This window comes from Cibotium barometz, chromosome 12, assembly GCF_041138505.1.
Source record: "Cibotium barometz isolate CiBa-2024 chromosome 12, ASM4113850v1, whole genome shotgun sequence".
Classification (NCBI taxonomy): Eukaryota; Viridiplantae; Streptophyta; class Polypodiopsida; order Cyatheales; family Cibotiaceae; genus Cibotium; species Cibotium barometz.
The window spans coordinates 775,008-792,767 of record NC_141057.1 but is presented as its reverse complement, the minus strand read 5'-3'; the positions used below and the strand labels follow the sequence as shown (position 1 = coordinate 792,767).

General features: G+C 45.3%; 1 protein-coding gene across 1 annotated transcript in view; it reads right to left on the bottom strand.

The window, feature by feature from the left end:
- Nucleotides 1-17,760, bottom strand: part of ALN (allantoinase) — a 67,767-nt gene that overhangs the window by 38,021 nt on the left and 11,986 nt on the right. The window contains exons 2-9 of the mRNA XM_086805909.1: nucleotides 17,042-17,132; nucleotides 16,773-16,890; nucleotides 14,123-14,196; nucleotides 13,920-13,996; nucleotides 13,688-13,724; nucleotides 12,962-13,047; nucleotides 12,748-12,807; nucleotides 12,516-12,655 (exon numbers count right to left, since the gene is read on the bottom strand). Of these exons, the coding sequence (XP_086662035.1) occupies nucleotides 12,516-12,655; nucleotides 12,748-12,807; nucleotides 12,962-13,047; nucleotides 13,688-13,724; nucleotides 13,920-13,996; nucleotides 14,123-14,196; nucleotides 16,773-16,890; nucleotides 17,042-17,132 (683 nt within the window). The remainder of the gene's footprint in view (nucleotides 1-12,515; nucleotides 12,656-12,747; nucleotides 12,808-12,961; nucleotides 13,048-13,687; nucleotides 13,725-13,919; nucleotides 13,997-14,122; nucleotides 14,197-16,772; nucleotides 16,891-17,041; nucleotides 17,133-17,760) is intronic.

Genomic DNA, 17,760 nt, shown 5'->3' with positions numbered 1-17,760 from the left:
CCAAGAACCAGATGATGTCCATGTACATATGAAAACAGTACCAAACAAATATGCTCGAAGTCGACATTCGAAGTAGATACTCGAAACAGAACGACCACTAGCGTGGTCCAATCTCTACGGTCCTGTGCTTTCACTGGACTCCGCGGAGAGCGCCTCACTGGTGTTCCGAGACCACGCACAAACAGGCGCTCTCGTACTAACGCCTGGCTCTCCCGATCTCAGCACCTTTGGACCGAGGTTCTCCAATAGAGCTTGGACAACCCGGCACCGAACAGGTGTTGGCCGTATAGGGAGTCGGGAATCCCTTACCAGTTTTAACACAAAATTCTTTTACTTAAATCTGAAATTCACTTACTTGTTTGAAGAGGCAGCCGCCTGTAGAAAGTGGGGCAATACTTGCTGCGCAACACGTGTAGATTTGCAGCCACCAGAGGCAGCACGCTGAGGTTCTGCAGGTTTTGCTGCCGCCTGTAGGAGCAGCCGCCAGAGACAGAGAGTACAGCCTGTTGAAGGAGGATATAGTAGCCTGCGCAGCATACAGTTGGCTGTATGAGCAGGAGCGCAGCAGTTCGAGAAGTGTGGCTGCCTGGTCATACAGGTACGCAGCAGCCTGAGTAGAAATGAAACAACTGGCTGTAGAGGTGTGAGAAAAGGGACGCCTGTAGAAGAGCAGGCGCAGCCAGCAGCAGCATAAACAGTCGCCTGCAAGGTTCAAGCAGCCAGCTGGAGATTTAGCGCAGCCACCAGCACCCGCCTTGGAGCAGAAGCACATACAATTCAGCAGCCGCCTGGGGCATGGGGTGGTGTTTGGTTGCAGCCTGTAGTGCAGAGGAAACAGTCGCCTGAGAGAGAGAATGCGCAAAAAGGGATGGTCGCCTGTTCTCTCACGTAAGAAGGTGGAAGCGAATCATGTCCACGCTCAAGGGGGAAGCCTCTTTTTTATAAAAAATAGAGTGGAGTTTCTCTACGCTTGCATGTGGGTGAGGAGTGTGGGTAGGTGACCTTGCCCACCCCCACACTCACTTAAGTGGGGCTCCCCACCTTGGCCCCTAAGTGGGTGCCCAAAGGGGGTGCCCACTTTTAAATGAATGTGAACACTTAACCTTATAAAACAAAAGGTTAGAAATAAAATATTAAAAACAACATGTGCGACATACTTACCACCTGTTCACATGCACCAAAACTCGTCAGAATACAAAGTAGACTTCACGACTCACTGCCAGGCGTCCCCGCTCAGTAAGTAACACGTCAAACAGGCAAACACACAAATACATGTCATGCGAAAACAGTTTCAAGCATGCAAAACATGTGTGCATGTGCAAATAGTAACATGGACATATCTCCCGTTCATGGAACAAGTACAAAATATCTGTCGGCACAAAACTGGCACGACATAAAACCATAAAAACCTGGTCTTCCTATGGAGTGACAGTCCCATAGGTAAGACACAGTTCCAGGCACGAGTCTCCCTATGGTGTGACAGTCCCATAGGCAAAACACGGCACGAATACTGGCTCTTCCATGGCGTGACAATCCCATGGGTCGAACACTGTCCAGGTCATACACGGGTGGCACCCATCTGGCTCCCGTCCATACGACACCATCCTGCTAACACACGGGTGGCACCAGTCTGGCTCCCGTCCATGTCAACAAAATACTGGCCTCTTCACATGAGACACCGGCCTGGCCTCAAGTGAACGAGACTCAAAATCTGGAGATGGACCAAATGGTCGGCCAATTGGTGACATCCCCCGGGCTTCTAAAGAGTTGACCTCAACTAAAAAGCCTCAAGATATGCCTGCAACAACTGTGGGTAATCAACAAAATAATCCTCATTTACCCACTTGGCATCAATAGGCAAATAATTCTTAAACTTCACAAGGTATCCCCTGAAAAGCTTTCCTGCAGGTAGCTTTCGCTCCTTGTGAAAAACAATCTGTTCTGGCTGGAGGATCTCCTCAAGCTCTTCAATCTCTGGCGGATCTTCTGTGACAGGCTCATCAGGATCTGGCCCCACATATTTCTGAAATAGACTCACATGAAAAGCATTGTGAATCTTCCACCAGTGACTAGGTAATGCAAGCCTGTATGACACTTCATTGATCTTGTGAATCACCTTGAAGGGTCCATAATAGCGAGGAGAAAGCTTAGGATATGATCCTTCTCGTCCTGGCCTCTTCCGAAGCCTAGCCTTCTCAAATTTCAGCAATACCCAATCACCTTCTTTGACTTCCATGTCCCTTCTGTGCTTGTCAGCAGCCATTTTATGCTTATCCTGAGTTGCAATGGCTGTCCGCACCTGACCAAAGGCAACATCCAAGTCACGAACATATTCATCAGCTGCAAATATCTCATCCATTGTTCGAAGGATGGGTGGCAATACCACTTTGCCATAGATAATCTCAAACGGAGCCTTTCCCGTGGAAGCATGGATCGTATTGTTGTAGGCAAACTCAACAAGTGAAAGATACTTCTCCCATGCACTCTTGATCTGCCACATAACACTTCAATAAATCCAACACGGCTGAATTTGCAGCTTCACTTTGGCCATCCGTTTGGGGATGATAAGCTGATGAAAACTCAAGCTTAGTACCCATGTTATCAAATAAAGCCCTCCAGAAGAGGCTTGTAGTCCTGGGATCTCTATCCCCAACAATGGATTTAGGCATACCATGATGAAAATATTACCAAGAAAAAGCTTTACCATATGATCAGCTTTAATGGTTTTCTTGACGGGCAAGAAATGAGCTTGCTTGCTAAACCTGTCCACAATAGTCCAAATAGCATCATTCCCATGCTGGGATCTAGGCAAGTCCATAATAAAATCCATAGTAATGCTTTCCCAAGGTTGCGAGGGAATAGGCAATGGCTGAAGCAAACCTGGAGGTTTTTGCCTGTCAAATTTCACCTTTTGGCAAGTAATACATGCACGTACAAAAGCTTCAATGTCTTTACGCATGCTCGGCCAAAAGAAATACCTCTGAATCATACGAGTAGTAGGCATAATACCTCTATGACCAGCATAAGGTGGAGCGTGACATTCGTCCATAACCTTTGGACGCAAATCCTTTACCACACATAGGCAATTATCCTTCATGAGATAACCCTCGTTGATAACATAAGAGGCATGTGAATGACCAGCCATCAAATCAGTCCATATATGGCAAAAATCAGCATCCAAATGGTACAAATCTCACATAGCAGATAGGTCTCCATGAGAGGCCACTGAGACTGCAGCAACATAAGGCCTCCTAGATAGTGCATCGGCCACCACATTTTTCTTTCCTGGGGTATGCACAATCTGAAAATGAAACATGGAAAGAAAGTTTGCCATTCTCATCTGCTTCTCTGAAAGCTTGGTTTGAGATAGAAAGTATCTCAAGCTTTGATGATCTGTCTTGACTACAAATTCAGCCCCAAGAAGGTAATGTTTCCAAATCTTTAAGGCGTGAATTACAGCCAAGAGCTCTTTCTCATAGATATCCATATGAAGCTCAGCATCATGCAAACAACGGCTCTCGTATGCAACTGCATGCCCTTCTTGATTTAGGACAGCTCCTATGCAATCACCACAAGCATCACATTCAACCACGAATGACTTGTGTAAGTCAGGAACAATCAATACTGGGCCACATATGATCGCATGCTTGAGCTGCAAGAAAGCATCCTGTTCCTTTGAAGTCCATTTGAAAGCAGTTTTCTTCTTCGTGAGATCATGTAGAGGAGTGGCAATCATAGCAAAATGCCTTATGAAACGCCTATAGTACGAACATAATCCCAGAAAACTACGTACTTGATGTACGTTTTGCAATTCGGACCAATTCCGAATGGTCTCTATCTTTGCAGGATCCATTGTAACTCCATCTTTGGATACAATATGACCCAGATAATGAATCTCTGAAAGGAAAAACTCACTTTTCTTGACATTGACGAAAAGTTTATGCTTCCGCAACTCTTCGAACACTGTGACCAAATGAGTTCTGTGTTCCTGCTCATTCTTGGAGAAAACCAAGATATCATCAAAGAAGACTCCTGTGAACTTGCGATGGGATCGGAATATCCTATCCATCATACAATTAAAAGTAGCAGGAGCATTGGTGAGACCAAAAGGCATTACCAAGAATTCATATAATCCGAAGGCTGTCCTGAATGCAGTCTTATGGACATTTTGTGGCACCACGCGTATCTGGTGATAACCACTCTTCAAATCAAGTCTGCTAAAGCAAGCTGAGCCATCAAGCTTATCCAAGATATCATCAATACGTGGAATTAGGAATCTGTTCTTGATGGTAAGCTTGTTCAAAGCTCTATAGTCCACACACATACGGAATGATCCGTCTTTCTTTTGAACAAGAAGCACAGGAGAGCAGTAAGGTGAGGAACTGGGCTGAACCAAACCTTTCTCTAAAAGCTCGTTTACCTGCTTCATGATTTCTTCTTGTTGTGCAGCACTCACTCGGTATGCGGGTTTGTTAGGTGGAGAACTACCTGGCACAAGATCTATGCGATGATCTTCGGGCCTTTGGGGAGGTAATTCACCTGGCAACGAGTCAGCAAAACAGTCGTTGAATGCATTAAGAAAATTCAGCCTATCATTAGACATAGCATCCACATTTTGCTGATTCGGCACAAGACTATCACGCACAAAAACCAAGTACGCTGAAAGACTCTTTTTCATTACTTTATTAATTTGGATGTGTGATACAAGTGGGATGGAATCCCCTTCTTTGCCAGCATCAATAAAATGCATGCGGCCTTTATGCATAAAAGAAATCATATTAGACTTGTAGTCTTTGCGGGGCTCAAGCCTATGGTGCCACGGCTTGCCCAACAATACATCACATCCATTCAGTGGAGCAACTAGGAAATGCTCATTATCAAGGTAGCCCTGGATATGGATGCGCAACTTCCCTATCAAAGGGGTAACCTGCACCTCTTTACCAATAAATGCAGCTTCGGCTTCAATCTGAGGTCCCATGTTCTGAACCTCAATACCCAATGCAGCTGCCATTTGCATAGAGATGAAGTTGTCAGTTGCACAGTCATCAAACATGAATAGTGCGGGCTGATCCTTGATTTGCCCCCAAGCCTTGCAAACCATTCGCTCTTTTGCATCATGACCTGTATTTCCTTACACATCAGGAACTGCATGTACATTAGCTTTGGTGTGCTTGTCCTCGTGCTTTGATTTGCGATCTGGGCATTGTCGAAACATGTGGTCTTTGCTACCACAATAAAAGCATTTTCCATCCTTGGCATATTGCTCTCTTTGCTCCGGAGTTAAGCCGAATTTGTTCTTTCTTGGGCCCTGATCTTTAGATGTGTTATTTTCAGCTTTACCACCCTTGTAGGTGTCCCGGAAGTTCTTTTTAGGTGGCTGTCCACCCTTTTGCTGATTTGGGACAGCCTTGTCTTTCCCCTTGGAACCTCCTTGATCCTGCTTAATCTTGAGCACCAATTGCTCCGTAGCAAGAGCAGAAGCTGTGAGCTGTTGCAACGTATGTTTCGGGTGCAATTCAATGCCCGATCGATATGCTGGTTGCAGTCCAGAACGAAACTTCCTCTTTCTTTCATCCTCAGTGATTTGCATAAAGGGAGTCACTTCCAGCAACACTTTCCAGAATTTGTTAACATACTGTTGCACGCTTTCATTATCTCTTTGTTCCAGCCTGTCCCACTTTTGAGTGAGAGTTTGCTCTGCATTTGGTGGCAAAAACTGAGCATAGAATCTGTCTTTGAATTCCTTCCAAGTGGAGATGGGATCCTTGGTGATCTTTTCAGTGATCCACCAATGAGCAGCAGTCCCTTTCAAAAACATGCTAGCATGGCGCACTTTAGACTTTTCTGTAAAGTCCTCATCGCTAAAAGCAATGTCGAACTGTGCCACAAATGCTAACACCTTAGAAGCATCATGTTCACCATGAAAAGCATCAAATTTAACAGATTTGTCACCTGCTTTGAATTCCTTGAGCTTCCTGGCATGAGGCTCATGGTCTTCTCTTTTTCTTTTCCCCTTATCCAATGGGATAGCCCTATCTGCATGGGCTCCATGGGCCGTCATAGAAGTTTCATGGGGCACGGTGGCATGTGCTCCACGAACTCGAAACTCAGATGCATGTGACTTACTATGTCTCTCCATGAGACAACTCAGAAGGCAAAAATTTTCTGGAAGCAGACCTGTCACCATGAGATACATGTCTTGCATGCATGTGACTTTCATGCCCTCCATGAGCACTGGCATACATATATCTGTCAGGCTTTGTGCCTTGTGGAGAAGATGCATGTCGAGAGGTGACTGTCAGCTCTTCCTTGTGCATAAAAGATTTCAGCCTTTGAGATGCGGGATCTCCATGCTTCAAACGAGGTGGATTTCTGAATTTCAGCTCTCCGTCATCCCCCTCTTTAATATCACCTTTGTGGAGGAGATAGGCAAGTGCCAACTCCCTTGGTTTCTTGCCCACTTCCCGTGCCATTGATTCAAAAGTTACATCTACCATAGCATCAACCTTCCTGGCTTCAATAGCACTTTCTAGATGGGAATCTTCATGTAAAAACTTTAACTCTTGCTCTTGAGCCTGCAAAAGTTTTCTCATATGTTCCATTTCAGCCCTCATAGCATCAGGCTCTTGTTCAAGCATAACTGTCTTTCCTGGAGACAGTTGACCCTTTGATTCACTATCAATAACCCTTTCAAGGGGCTTGTGTCTTCCTCGCAGGGCATCAGACCCACGAGAGGCACTAGATGGACCCCTCGAATTTGGCACTTCCAAAGGGTTGCCTTGGCTGTCCATTGTGTTTTAAGTTTGCTAAAAGCGGGATGTCCAGTACACAGGTTCGTTTCCCTACTAGGAAGAGGGAAACAACCGTGCTCTGATACCAATGAAACCGATCCCGTCAAGTGGGAAGACTCCGTTGGACACCCACACACTTAATAGCACAACTTTAAAACCACAAATTTGAAATGGACAACTTAATACACTTGAAATTGAAATGAAAAATGAAATGGAAAGATGGACACCAGCACTGGGGCCGGAACGGGCCGACCCCCCCCCCTCAATATATGATATATTTATTGGGAGTATTTAACAAATACAATGCTCCATGGGTTCCAAGAACCAGATGATGTCCATGTACATATGAAAACAGTACCAAACAAATATGCTCGAAGTCGACGTTCGAAGTAGATACTCGAAGCAGAACGACCACTAGCGTGGTCCAATCTCTACGGTCCTATGCTTTCACTGGACTCCGCGGAGAGCGCCTCACTGGTGTTCCGAGACCACGCACAAACAGGCACTCTCGTACTAACGCCTGGCTCTCCCGATCTCAGCACCTTTGGACCGAGGTTCTCCAATAGAGCTTGGACAACCCGGCACCGAACGGGTGTTGGCCGTATAGGGAGTCGGGAATCCCTTACCAGTTTTAACACAAAATTCTTTTACTTAAATCTGAAATTCACTTACTTGTGGGTTGAAAACCAATACCCGCGGTATTCGTGTAGAAGATGTAACCACCCAGGACAGGTGAATTCCTCTTGTAGTCGCCCGTGTAGAAGATGGGCAACCTCTTTCAAAGTACAAAATAGAGAGGCAGCCTTAGGAGATTTAACACTTACAAAGGAAGAGATGCCTGGCTGCAGTGTAGAGGAACCGACTGGTTTGAAGAGGCAGCCGCCTGTAGAAAGTGGGGCAATACTTGCTGGAAGACGGGCGCAACACGTGTAGATTTGCAGCCACCAGAGGCAGCACGCTGAGGTTCTGCAGGTTTTGCTGCCGCCTGTAGGAGCAGCCGCCAGAGACAGAGAGTACAGCCCGTTGAAGGAGGATATAGTAGCCTGCGCAGCATACAGTTGGCTGTATGAGCAGGAGCGCAGCAGTTCGAGTAGTGTGGCTGCCTGGTCATACAGGTACGCAGCAGCCTGAGTAGAAATGAAACGACTGGCTGTAGAGGTGCACACAGCCGCCTGTGAGAAAAGGGACGCCTGTAGAAGAGCAGGCGCAGGCAGCAGCAGCATAAACAGTCGCCTGCAAGGTTCAAGCAGCCAGCTGGAGATTTAGCGCAGCCACCAGCACCCGCCTTGGAGCAGAAGCACATACAATTCAGCAGCCGCCTGGGGGATGGGGTGGTGTTTGGTTGCAGCCTGTAGTGCAGAGGAAACAGTCGCCTAAGAGAGAGAATGCGCAAAAAGGGATGGTCGCCTGTTGTCTCACGTAAGAAGGTGGAAGCGAATCATGTCCACGCTGAAGGGGGAAACCTCTTTTTTATAAAAATTAGAGTGAAGTTTCTCTACGCTTGCATGTGGGTGAGGAGTGTGGGTAGGTGACCTTGCCCACCCCCACACTCACTTAAGTGGGGCTCCCCACCTTGGCCCCTAAGTGGGTGCCCAAAGGGGGTGCCCACTTTTAAATGAATGTGAACACTTAACCTTATAAAACAAAAGGTTAGAAATAAAATATTAAAAACAACATGTGCGACATACTTACCACCTGTTCACATGCACCAAAACTCGTCAGAATACAGAGCAGACTTCACGACTCACTGGCAGGCGTCCCCGCTCAGTAAGTAACACGTCAAACAGGCAAACACACAAATACATGTCATGCGAAAACAGTTTCAAACATGCAAAACATGTGTGCATGTGCAAATAGTAACATGGACATATCTCCCGTTCATGGAACAAGTACAAAATATCTGTCGGCACAAAACTGGCACGACATAAAAACATAAAAACCTGGTCTTCCTATGGAGTGACAGTCCCATAGGTAAGACACAGTTCTAGGCACGAGTCTCCCTATGGTGTGACAGTCCCATAGGCAAAACACGGCACGAATACTGGCTCTTCCATGGCGTGACAATCCCATGGGTCGAACACAGTCCAGGTCATACACGGGTGGCACCAGTCTGGCTCCCGTCCATACGACACCATCCTGCTAACACACGGGTAGCACCAGTCTGGCTCCCGTCCATGTCAGCAAAATACTGGCCTCTTCACATGAGACACCGGCCTGGCCTCAAGTGAACGAGACTCAAAATCTGGAGATGGACCAAATGGTCGGCCAATTGGTGACATCGAGAGTAGAGGGACATGCTGTGTGGCCTATGAACGTCAAAGACAAGGTAGCAGATGCATTATCTCAGAGAGCCCTGAGCCATGCAGTTTCTATTGGTTACCATATGGATTTCACTTTGATGAAGGATCTTTATGCTACCAAAGAGGATTTCAAACATGTGTTAGAACACATTGCAAAATAGAGATTTGATGACTTCTTATGTCATCAAGACGGGTTTTCTTATGATGCAAACTCGTTTATGTAAAACAGAGGATTTGAGGCCAAAAGTGAACAAAGAAAATCCATGCTCCACCTTACATAGGGCAAAGAAGCATATTGACTACAAGTCAAGCTTTGGAAAGCTACTTTTATTAGGCCTTGTATGAGAAAGAACATTGAGTTATATGTTCGAGAATGTTTGGTTTTGTCAGATGGTCAAGTTTTGATTGATAAGAGCTACAGGATTATTGCACCCATTGAATGTTCTATGGGAGAGTATTGTTATGGATTTTATCTTTGGATTGCCAAAGTCAGGGAATGATGGTATATGGACCTCTTTAGGAAACCAAGAAGATCTACCATGTATGTCATCGGTTGGACCTTTCAGATCATTGGACGACACATAATGCCTTCTTTGACAGTTTATTTGATTATTATTATACATATATGATAGTTACTTGGACATGCTCTAGTTTATTTGATTATTATTATACCTGCTTTGGTTGTCGTTTTGGGATAGTGGATGACCAAGGAAAACACTTTATAAATGATGTAATCTAGCACCATTGGAAACAGGAGACTGAGCTGGATCAAAAAGCTAAAAGCCACTTTTCCAAAAAGCAGCTCTAGGGCCAAAAAGTAAGGAATACCAATGCGAATGATGCATACTTGTTTGTTGACTAGCTTCTGTCTAGTTTTTGCAGGAGGTAAGTATGCATTTATTTTAACTAACACATGTGACAGGCCATGAAGAAGTACCATCAAGAACAAAGACATTGGTCAAAGATAAGGCATAGAGATGTTGCCAAATGAGCAGATGACACAGATATGGGGAAAGACCAGATTCACAAGCCCACCCGATAGGGCTAGTACTGGGAAATATTTGAAACATATGGATGTACTTGATGTACTTGGAACACATGGATATACACGGAACATACAAATGTGCTTGGAACACTTGCAGTCCGCAGTTAAGAACAACTGTGATATAAGAGCGAAGGAATGTAACTATTTGGCCCTCCTAGCTCTATTTCACATGATGGAACACATGCCCGGACACATGGACAGGTTGATGAAAGCATGGGAACAAGGATCATGAAGTTGGCTTAGGAAAAAGCACCACTTTTGGACAAAAAGCAGGAAAAAGCAAAAAGTCAAACAAAGTTGGACCACGAACTAAGGACACCATTGGAAAGAGGAGACTGAGCTGGATCAAAAAGCTAAAGGCCACTTTTCCAAAAAGTAAGGCCCTGAAGATAGAAAAGCAAAGCTAAAGAACTTTGACAAAAGTTGAGTAATATTCTATTATTAAAAGAATAAAGAGGAAAGTATAGTGAAAAAGTAAAAGCAAAGCATGGTAGCTTTTGGCAAAAAGCAGGACCCCCCCCCCCCCCCCCCTTTGGGTATAAAAGAAGGATGAACCTCTCCCTTCTCCTCATTCATTGAAGCTTGGAGATTATCCTCACCTTCATCAACATCATCATCAAGTGTGTGGAGAGCAAGGAGATCATCATCAACATCTTTATCATCACTCTTAACCTCATCATCCTCCCCATCCGTTGGGCCCAGGGTTGCTCCTCCATCGCCGCCATTGTGCGCCGCCCTTTTTTACTTTGCACACCCATCTTTGCGCCTGTGCAGCCGCGCCGCCACCACCGCCCTATGTTGCTTTGCTCCGCTTGGCGCCACCCAATGGCGTTGCTCTCAGCCGCCGGCACTACTCAAGTTTTTCTTAGCTTTCCAGCATAAGACCTCCTAAATAATAGGTTCATAAAATCTGCCATCTGGGATTTACTGCTATTTTGGTGTTTGCTTTTGTGAGGAGCCTCTTGAGGATTTTTTACAGATTGGGTATTGAGTTTACTTGGACTTGGACTTGGAACTTGGATTTGGATTTGGACTTGGATTTGGATTTGGACTCGGACTTGGACTTGGACTTGGACTTGGATTTGGATTTGGACTTGGACTTGGACTTGGACTTGGACTTGGAACTTGGACTTGGATCTGGATTTAGGATATTGGATATGGTACTAGCCCAGAGTGAGAGATTCTTGTGGGTCATTCCTGTGGTGTGCTCAGCATCAGAGATCTCGTGCCTCGACATCGACATCGACATCAACATCGGCTTATCGGCATATTTGTTTGATTTTGTATTCCATTGTTGTATTTATCCTAGCCAGCGTGCCCGTGGATTGTTCCTGAATAAATTCTCGAAAGGGGGCGGGGCCTGTTCCACGCTTAGTGTGGTGTATGGTGCAAGATCCCTATTCCCTTGTCTCTCCCCTCTCTCTATATCTTTATCTCTTGGACATGTGGTAGAATCTGTCAGGGCACGCCCCGCTGGGCTTACACCATCCGTGCCACATGCTATGCATAGTATTGACCAAGTTTGGTTCAGCCCCTCTCATCATAGACACCATGTTCCAAGCTGTCACAAACATATAGCAAGCCAACACACTGCACAGAGATGTCTCCCCAGCTCTGGAGTCCTAGACAGTTGGCACATGAAGGGCATAGAAATTGCTGGTATACATGCACCACCAGTTAGTTTGAGTCACACGGTCTTCAAATGCCTCCCTTTTGAGTGCAGCCTCGACTCCCCCTTTCTTGATCTCTCACAGCAGGAGATCAATCACATCATCTGCCTCCATTGAGCTAGTCTTCATGCAGACGAGACATGGATGTCCCCAACCAAGCTCTCTCCAAAGCTCTGGTTCTACAGAGAGCAGGATTGAGACAGGGAGAGTAGAGGGCATACCATGGGACAAACAGGTATGCAGGCGATGTAGCACTAGGGAGACAGAATCAAAGGAGGACTACACACCATGCCCAGATATAGGATCGAGATATGACACCGCTACCCTTGTCTAGAGGTGAGGCACCGCCGAGTTCCAGTTTTGAGGCAGCAGTCTAAGAGGCAGGACACCACACAGACATCTATCACCAACTTCTTTGGCCCTCATCAACAAGTCCCCGTCGACACTCAACCCCCATGAGATCCACCGGGACATATGGACCATGACAAAGCCGGGCGAACCCACCAAGTCAGCATCTCCTAGGCTCGCATCATGCTCGCACCACACCCAGAGTACTCCGAGAGAGAGCACAGGTTCACTTGAAAGCACTCATGCATCAAATGTAACATCTTTTTGGTCTCATAGGCCCTTCGAGTCTTTTGTAGACGTTAATAACATCTTTCTGTCTTTCTGATAATTGACTTGCTCAAAATGCAACGGTAAATATTACCAAGATGGGGGTCTTGTCTTGAGATAGGTTAAGTACTTTCTCCTTTCTTCCAAATTAAAATCTATGTCTTCTGATGGTTGAGGAACTTCAGCGTGCACCAATAATGGGCGCCTGTGTTTTGCTAGAATAGGAAGAGCTGCCTGTAAAAGAAAAAGCATACATGAAGCTAACGCTTTGCAGCATACAAGCATACACCGAGATTTGTGAATGCAAATGAGTTCATGAAAGGTACCTTTATATGACTTGCATCTGTCATTGGGAAATCGTTAATTCCTGAAGGACACATGAAAGACTTCAAAAAAAATGGTATCAGTTCCTTTGAACACATCCAAAGCTCATTGCTGTTACAAGATTTACAAGGTGTATTTCTCGAGAATTGCTTGTATGGAGCTAGTAGCTCAATTATACTTAAAACATATGAAACAAGAGCATCAAGATGGTTTCACCTTCAAACCAAGGGCACCAGCAGTTAAAAGCTCCTCCAGAGCTGATGAATTGAAAGCATTTTCAGGGACTAACCCTCCCCAAAAGCCTGCAAGGTTTACTTACAATGCAAAATAAATAGGCTTACCTTCAAAAGGAAAGGTAAAAGATCCTAAATAGACAGCCTTAAAAATACTTACATACATACAAAAGGTAAGAAAGAAAGTTATATTAACGTCTTCAAAAGACCCAAAGGGTCTATGAGACCAAAACAATGTATACACAGTGTCCATGAAATCTTGTCATGGATGAAATAAGAAAAAGACACAGTAAACTAAAACTGAAAACTGAAAGAAAGAAAGTTGTATTGAACATCTTCATAAGACCCAATGGGTCTATAAGACCAATAGTGATACAAATGTCCCATGTGGAACCAAGCCATGGAGAGAAAGAATGAAAGAATGTTGTATTGAACATCTTCATAAGACCCAATGGGTCTATGAGACCAATAGTGATACAAATGTTCCATGTGGTACTGAGCCATGGAAAAACTAAAAAGAACTCATACAAAGAATAGACTAGCTATATGTCTATCCCCTTATCATCATGGAAGTACTTGTGAATACATGTAACATGTGAGAGCGAGAGGGGAAAAAAGAGAGAGATGTTGCGTGCATGTGGCGTGTGTGCGCAAGCATATGCGAATGCAGTCAAATAGTATATTTGTTTCAAGGCTTTGGAAATCATACCGACGTCAATAGCAAGCTTATCTTTTGCGGCATGTAGCTGTACAAGTGAAAACCAGCAATGTTAAGACAAAACAAATGAGTTTAAAAAGTACGTATAGTGAAAATAAAACAACATTCACTATCCATTTGCGCAAGGTTAAGAGTGTGATGCAGGAAATTTCAAGAAACGTAAGTAACCTCACAAGGGCCATACAGTGCCATAAACCACTTTAAACGACCTCTAATTGCATACCTTCATCTCAAAAGATTCCTTGCTAGTTGTTGTTGGCAAGCTATTGAGGGGCATGTCAATAATCGTTGTTAAGCCACCTGCCAAATGTTAACATCTTTTACATGAGGCTTTTCCTTGGTGAACCTTGGAGCATAGGAGTGGCTAAGGGTGTGATCAAGAAGGGAAAAGACTCCAAAGATCTGCAAAGTTCTAAAAAAACTCACCTGCAGCAGCTGCCTTTGTGCCAGTCTCAAATCCCTCCCAATCAGCTCGTCCAGGTTCATTCAAGTGCACATGCCTGTAAATCAAAAAACAGAAAACGAGGAAGGAAATCATCCATCGTAGACCTCTGCCGACAAAAAAGAAAAGAAACCATTTCCCTCCCCTCCCTTTCGCCTAGCCTGCACCCTGCCTCGCGATTGCTCCTGCTCACTGCCCCCTTTGCTCACCCTCCACCCTTCACACAGCTCGTGTTCCCGCCGGCGGCTTCTCCCCCTTCATGCACAGCCACCTGTGTGCCACCCCCCATCCCCCCCCTTTTCAAGGTTGCAGCGAAAGGGCAAGAAAGAGGACCAAACGCACCACCTAAAGGACAAACGGAGAAAGCAAGCAAGGCGGCATGTTGGTGCTTCAAACACAGCCAGACAGGGATGGAAGAATGCGCATCAAGGGGGTCTCATGGTGGGCACTCAAAGGCCAAATCAGGGAGACCACAAGGGCAGCCAGATTCAGCAAAAATGCAGCCCTATTCAGGGTACATGACAGCACACTGCAGGCTGCCATCCACAACAGCAAAACGCATCAAAAGGGCACCTCCAAGGGGGTGCTACAAGCCGGCCAGTTTGTGGATGGAGGAGGCAGATAGGGTAGCATTTATAGACGGAGGGGGCAGATAGGGTAGCGTTTATAATTCCCTGCCCAAGCCAATTGGCTACACCCACCCTTCATCACAAAAAGATGAAACCTTCGCTAAGTCCTTGACCACAAAGGTGTGTTTGTTTTTATTTTCAAGTACATACGCGGCAGGTACACATGCGTAGAACATGGCATTTCGGCATATGTCAAAGAGCTCTTTGTTTTTTGGGAGAAAACATGGTCCACCAACATCAATCTCTACCAGAGCATAGTGGAAACATATAGGATAGAGAGGGGTCAGAGACTATCCAACAGTTGGAGTGCCAGTTGCTACCAGCTTGTCGACCAAGAGATCCAAGCAAGAAAGGCAGCACATACAGTGGTAAGTCCATCCATAGATGAAGTTCAACAGGAGAGACTGTCCGAGGATGCCAAAAGCTTTCAAAAGGGGTGACAGAGTTCCCCAATAAGGAGCAAATTCTTGAGGATGAGCCCAAGCACGCTAGCTGAGCATCCAGAGCCACAAGGGCTAGTTCCAATGCCCGCACTTCCCAAGGAGGCAGTGGCAGAAACATCATTAAAGAAAGCACGTCTAGTAGCCATGCTATTGGAGTTCAGACCGGTGTGTGGATCCGAAAGCAAGTTCGCTAGAAGATCCATACCATGTTGGAGCGGTGGAGCATGAATTGCACCCGTGCTCTAAGTTAAGCAAGAGGGGATGTCACGTGCACACTCTCACGAGTGTGACGTGGACATACTTCTACCCAGTGGCCATGGCTGGATTCATGTGTTTGTAAGGGATATTGTGCAAATTCATCATAATATTGTCCAGGTGCCCAATGAGCAGCCGAGTGTGGACATTTTTTGGGTTATTGTGTGAACATACTTACTTGGCCATTATTATTAGGATTGGTAGGGGTGGTAACCAACTCACCAACATTATACACTATAATAGGAGTCTAGGCCTTGGAGATATTTATTCATTGATCAGCCAGTCATCATTGAGCCATTGAGAGCTTAGGAGCAGTGCTACCATTGAGTAACTCTAGATGTGACGGTCCCAATAAGTCCCAGCAACACTACCTTTGGGATTGCCTGAAGGCCCAACAGGTTTGGTAGTGCATTCTCTCGGAAAGGTCAGAAACTCTTGAAAGATAGCTTTAGGCATGTTTGCGCACTTGCTTCAGTCTTTGCCTCATGATTTGGAGATGAGCCCTCACAAAACTTCACACCTCTCATGTTCTTCTTGGCCTCGCAACAAGTGTAAGACTCTTGTGCTTTGGCCAAATGATCCTTGACAGCATCCAAGACTTCTTGGTAGGATTCAGTGACCCTATTTGCTTCCCTCTTCACTTCTGACCCTGCCACTGCCCGCACCATTACTTGGGGGCAGTTTCCTGGCAAGCGGAGAGACCGTCCCAACACTCTTCCATGAGGATGACAAGGAGACCAGCTCTCGTGCTCTCACACCACTCCATCTCAGCAGCGATAGTGGCCATAGCCCCCGGCCAATAGGACCCCGGAGACTAGCACATGCCCTGCCGCCTGGCACATTTGGCAAGAGCATTGCCACGGGACTGTCACAAGTGAGTTCATTCCCCCAGTGGATATCATTTGAGATATATGGATTGATTTCATTCATGCTTTGGGAGGGGACTCACTGCCCTTGCAGAGGCAACGGGCAGGCTTCTTCTGCACCTCAAGCATGAGACCCTTCTTCATCAGAAAGGAGGGCACGATCATCTCGCATTACAAGCCACCTATTTGGCTCCTCCCCCCCCTCCAAATGTAGCCTCCCTTCGAGAATGGCCAGCCATGGAGGGAGCCCCCACTTCATTTTTTTCAGTTCTCTTATTATCATGGGCAGGGTAGTATTACGCCTCTTGGCGGATTTTCCTTTAACTAATAGAAGGATATATTCTTTGTTTGGAGTGTGGGGGGGGGGGGTGGCGGGGTGGGGGTGGGGGTTGTTGAAACCAAGTAGTTCTCTTCTCAATCAAAAAAAGTAAACGAACTTACACATCAATGAGACCTGGCATGATCACAGCATTCTCAAAGTTCAAGACAGGCGCAGCGTGTGTCTCTAGTGCCGAACCACCCATAGAGATTGATATGATTCGTCCATCACGCACTTCCACTAATACATACACAGGCACCATAAAGGCGATTCAATTATTGAAAGTATGTGAGTAAGATGATTGTATCCCAAGTACTCAGCAATCTACAAGGTTATGTAGCATATAGAACTATTTTAAAAATTGAAGGTAAATGATAAATATCTCACTAACCTGCACCAGTAATGACACCCTTAGGAGTGATAATACGTTTACTGTAGATTAAATAATGTTCTTCTGAAAGCAAGCTGCATTTTCCTTCCACCTGTTTGTGAGTGCAAGATAGCACATAAGTTGGATACAAGGGTCATCGCATATAACTTGATGTGACCATAAAAGAGAAAGCATTCAGCATAATATATTTTCAAAAGGTGATAAACATTTCACAACGAAAGGCATACCTTCAATAACTATGCATAACTTGAAAAAGAAAAAGACTAAAAAGTGACGTCTTCAGCCTTGGGCAGACTTCCTAAATGTTACTCCAAATGTTTCTAAGCCTGGTCAAACCTTGCCAGGAAGATATGCAAATGCATTCAGACTATGGGCAGTAGCATGGGCCATCTACATGTAGGCTGTATTCAAATATGGGGCATTTGTAGTCACATGCATCATCTCTACACAAAGCTGCATATGCCATGACTCCTGAAGACCTTCAGGTTAATATTACCGAGCATTCTTGATAATTACATTTCCTACTCTAAAAAAGGAAAGCGTCAAGAAAGAGAGATGCACAAAGGTAGTGCAGGTGCACAACATAAAAGGTTTCCAAGCCCTTATACAACGTGGCATGCTGGGAACAAGTGGACCAAGTTGTAAGAGGATACAACGTGCCACATATACAAGAGACCAGTCAGAAGAAGTAGGATCTTTCACAATACAAAACTTTAAAA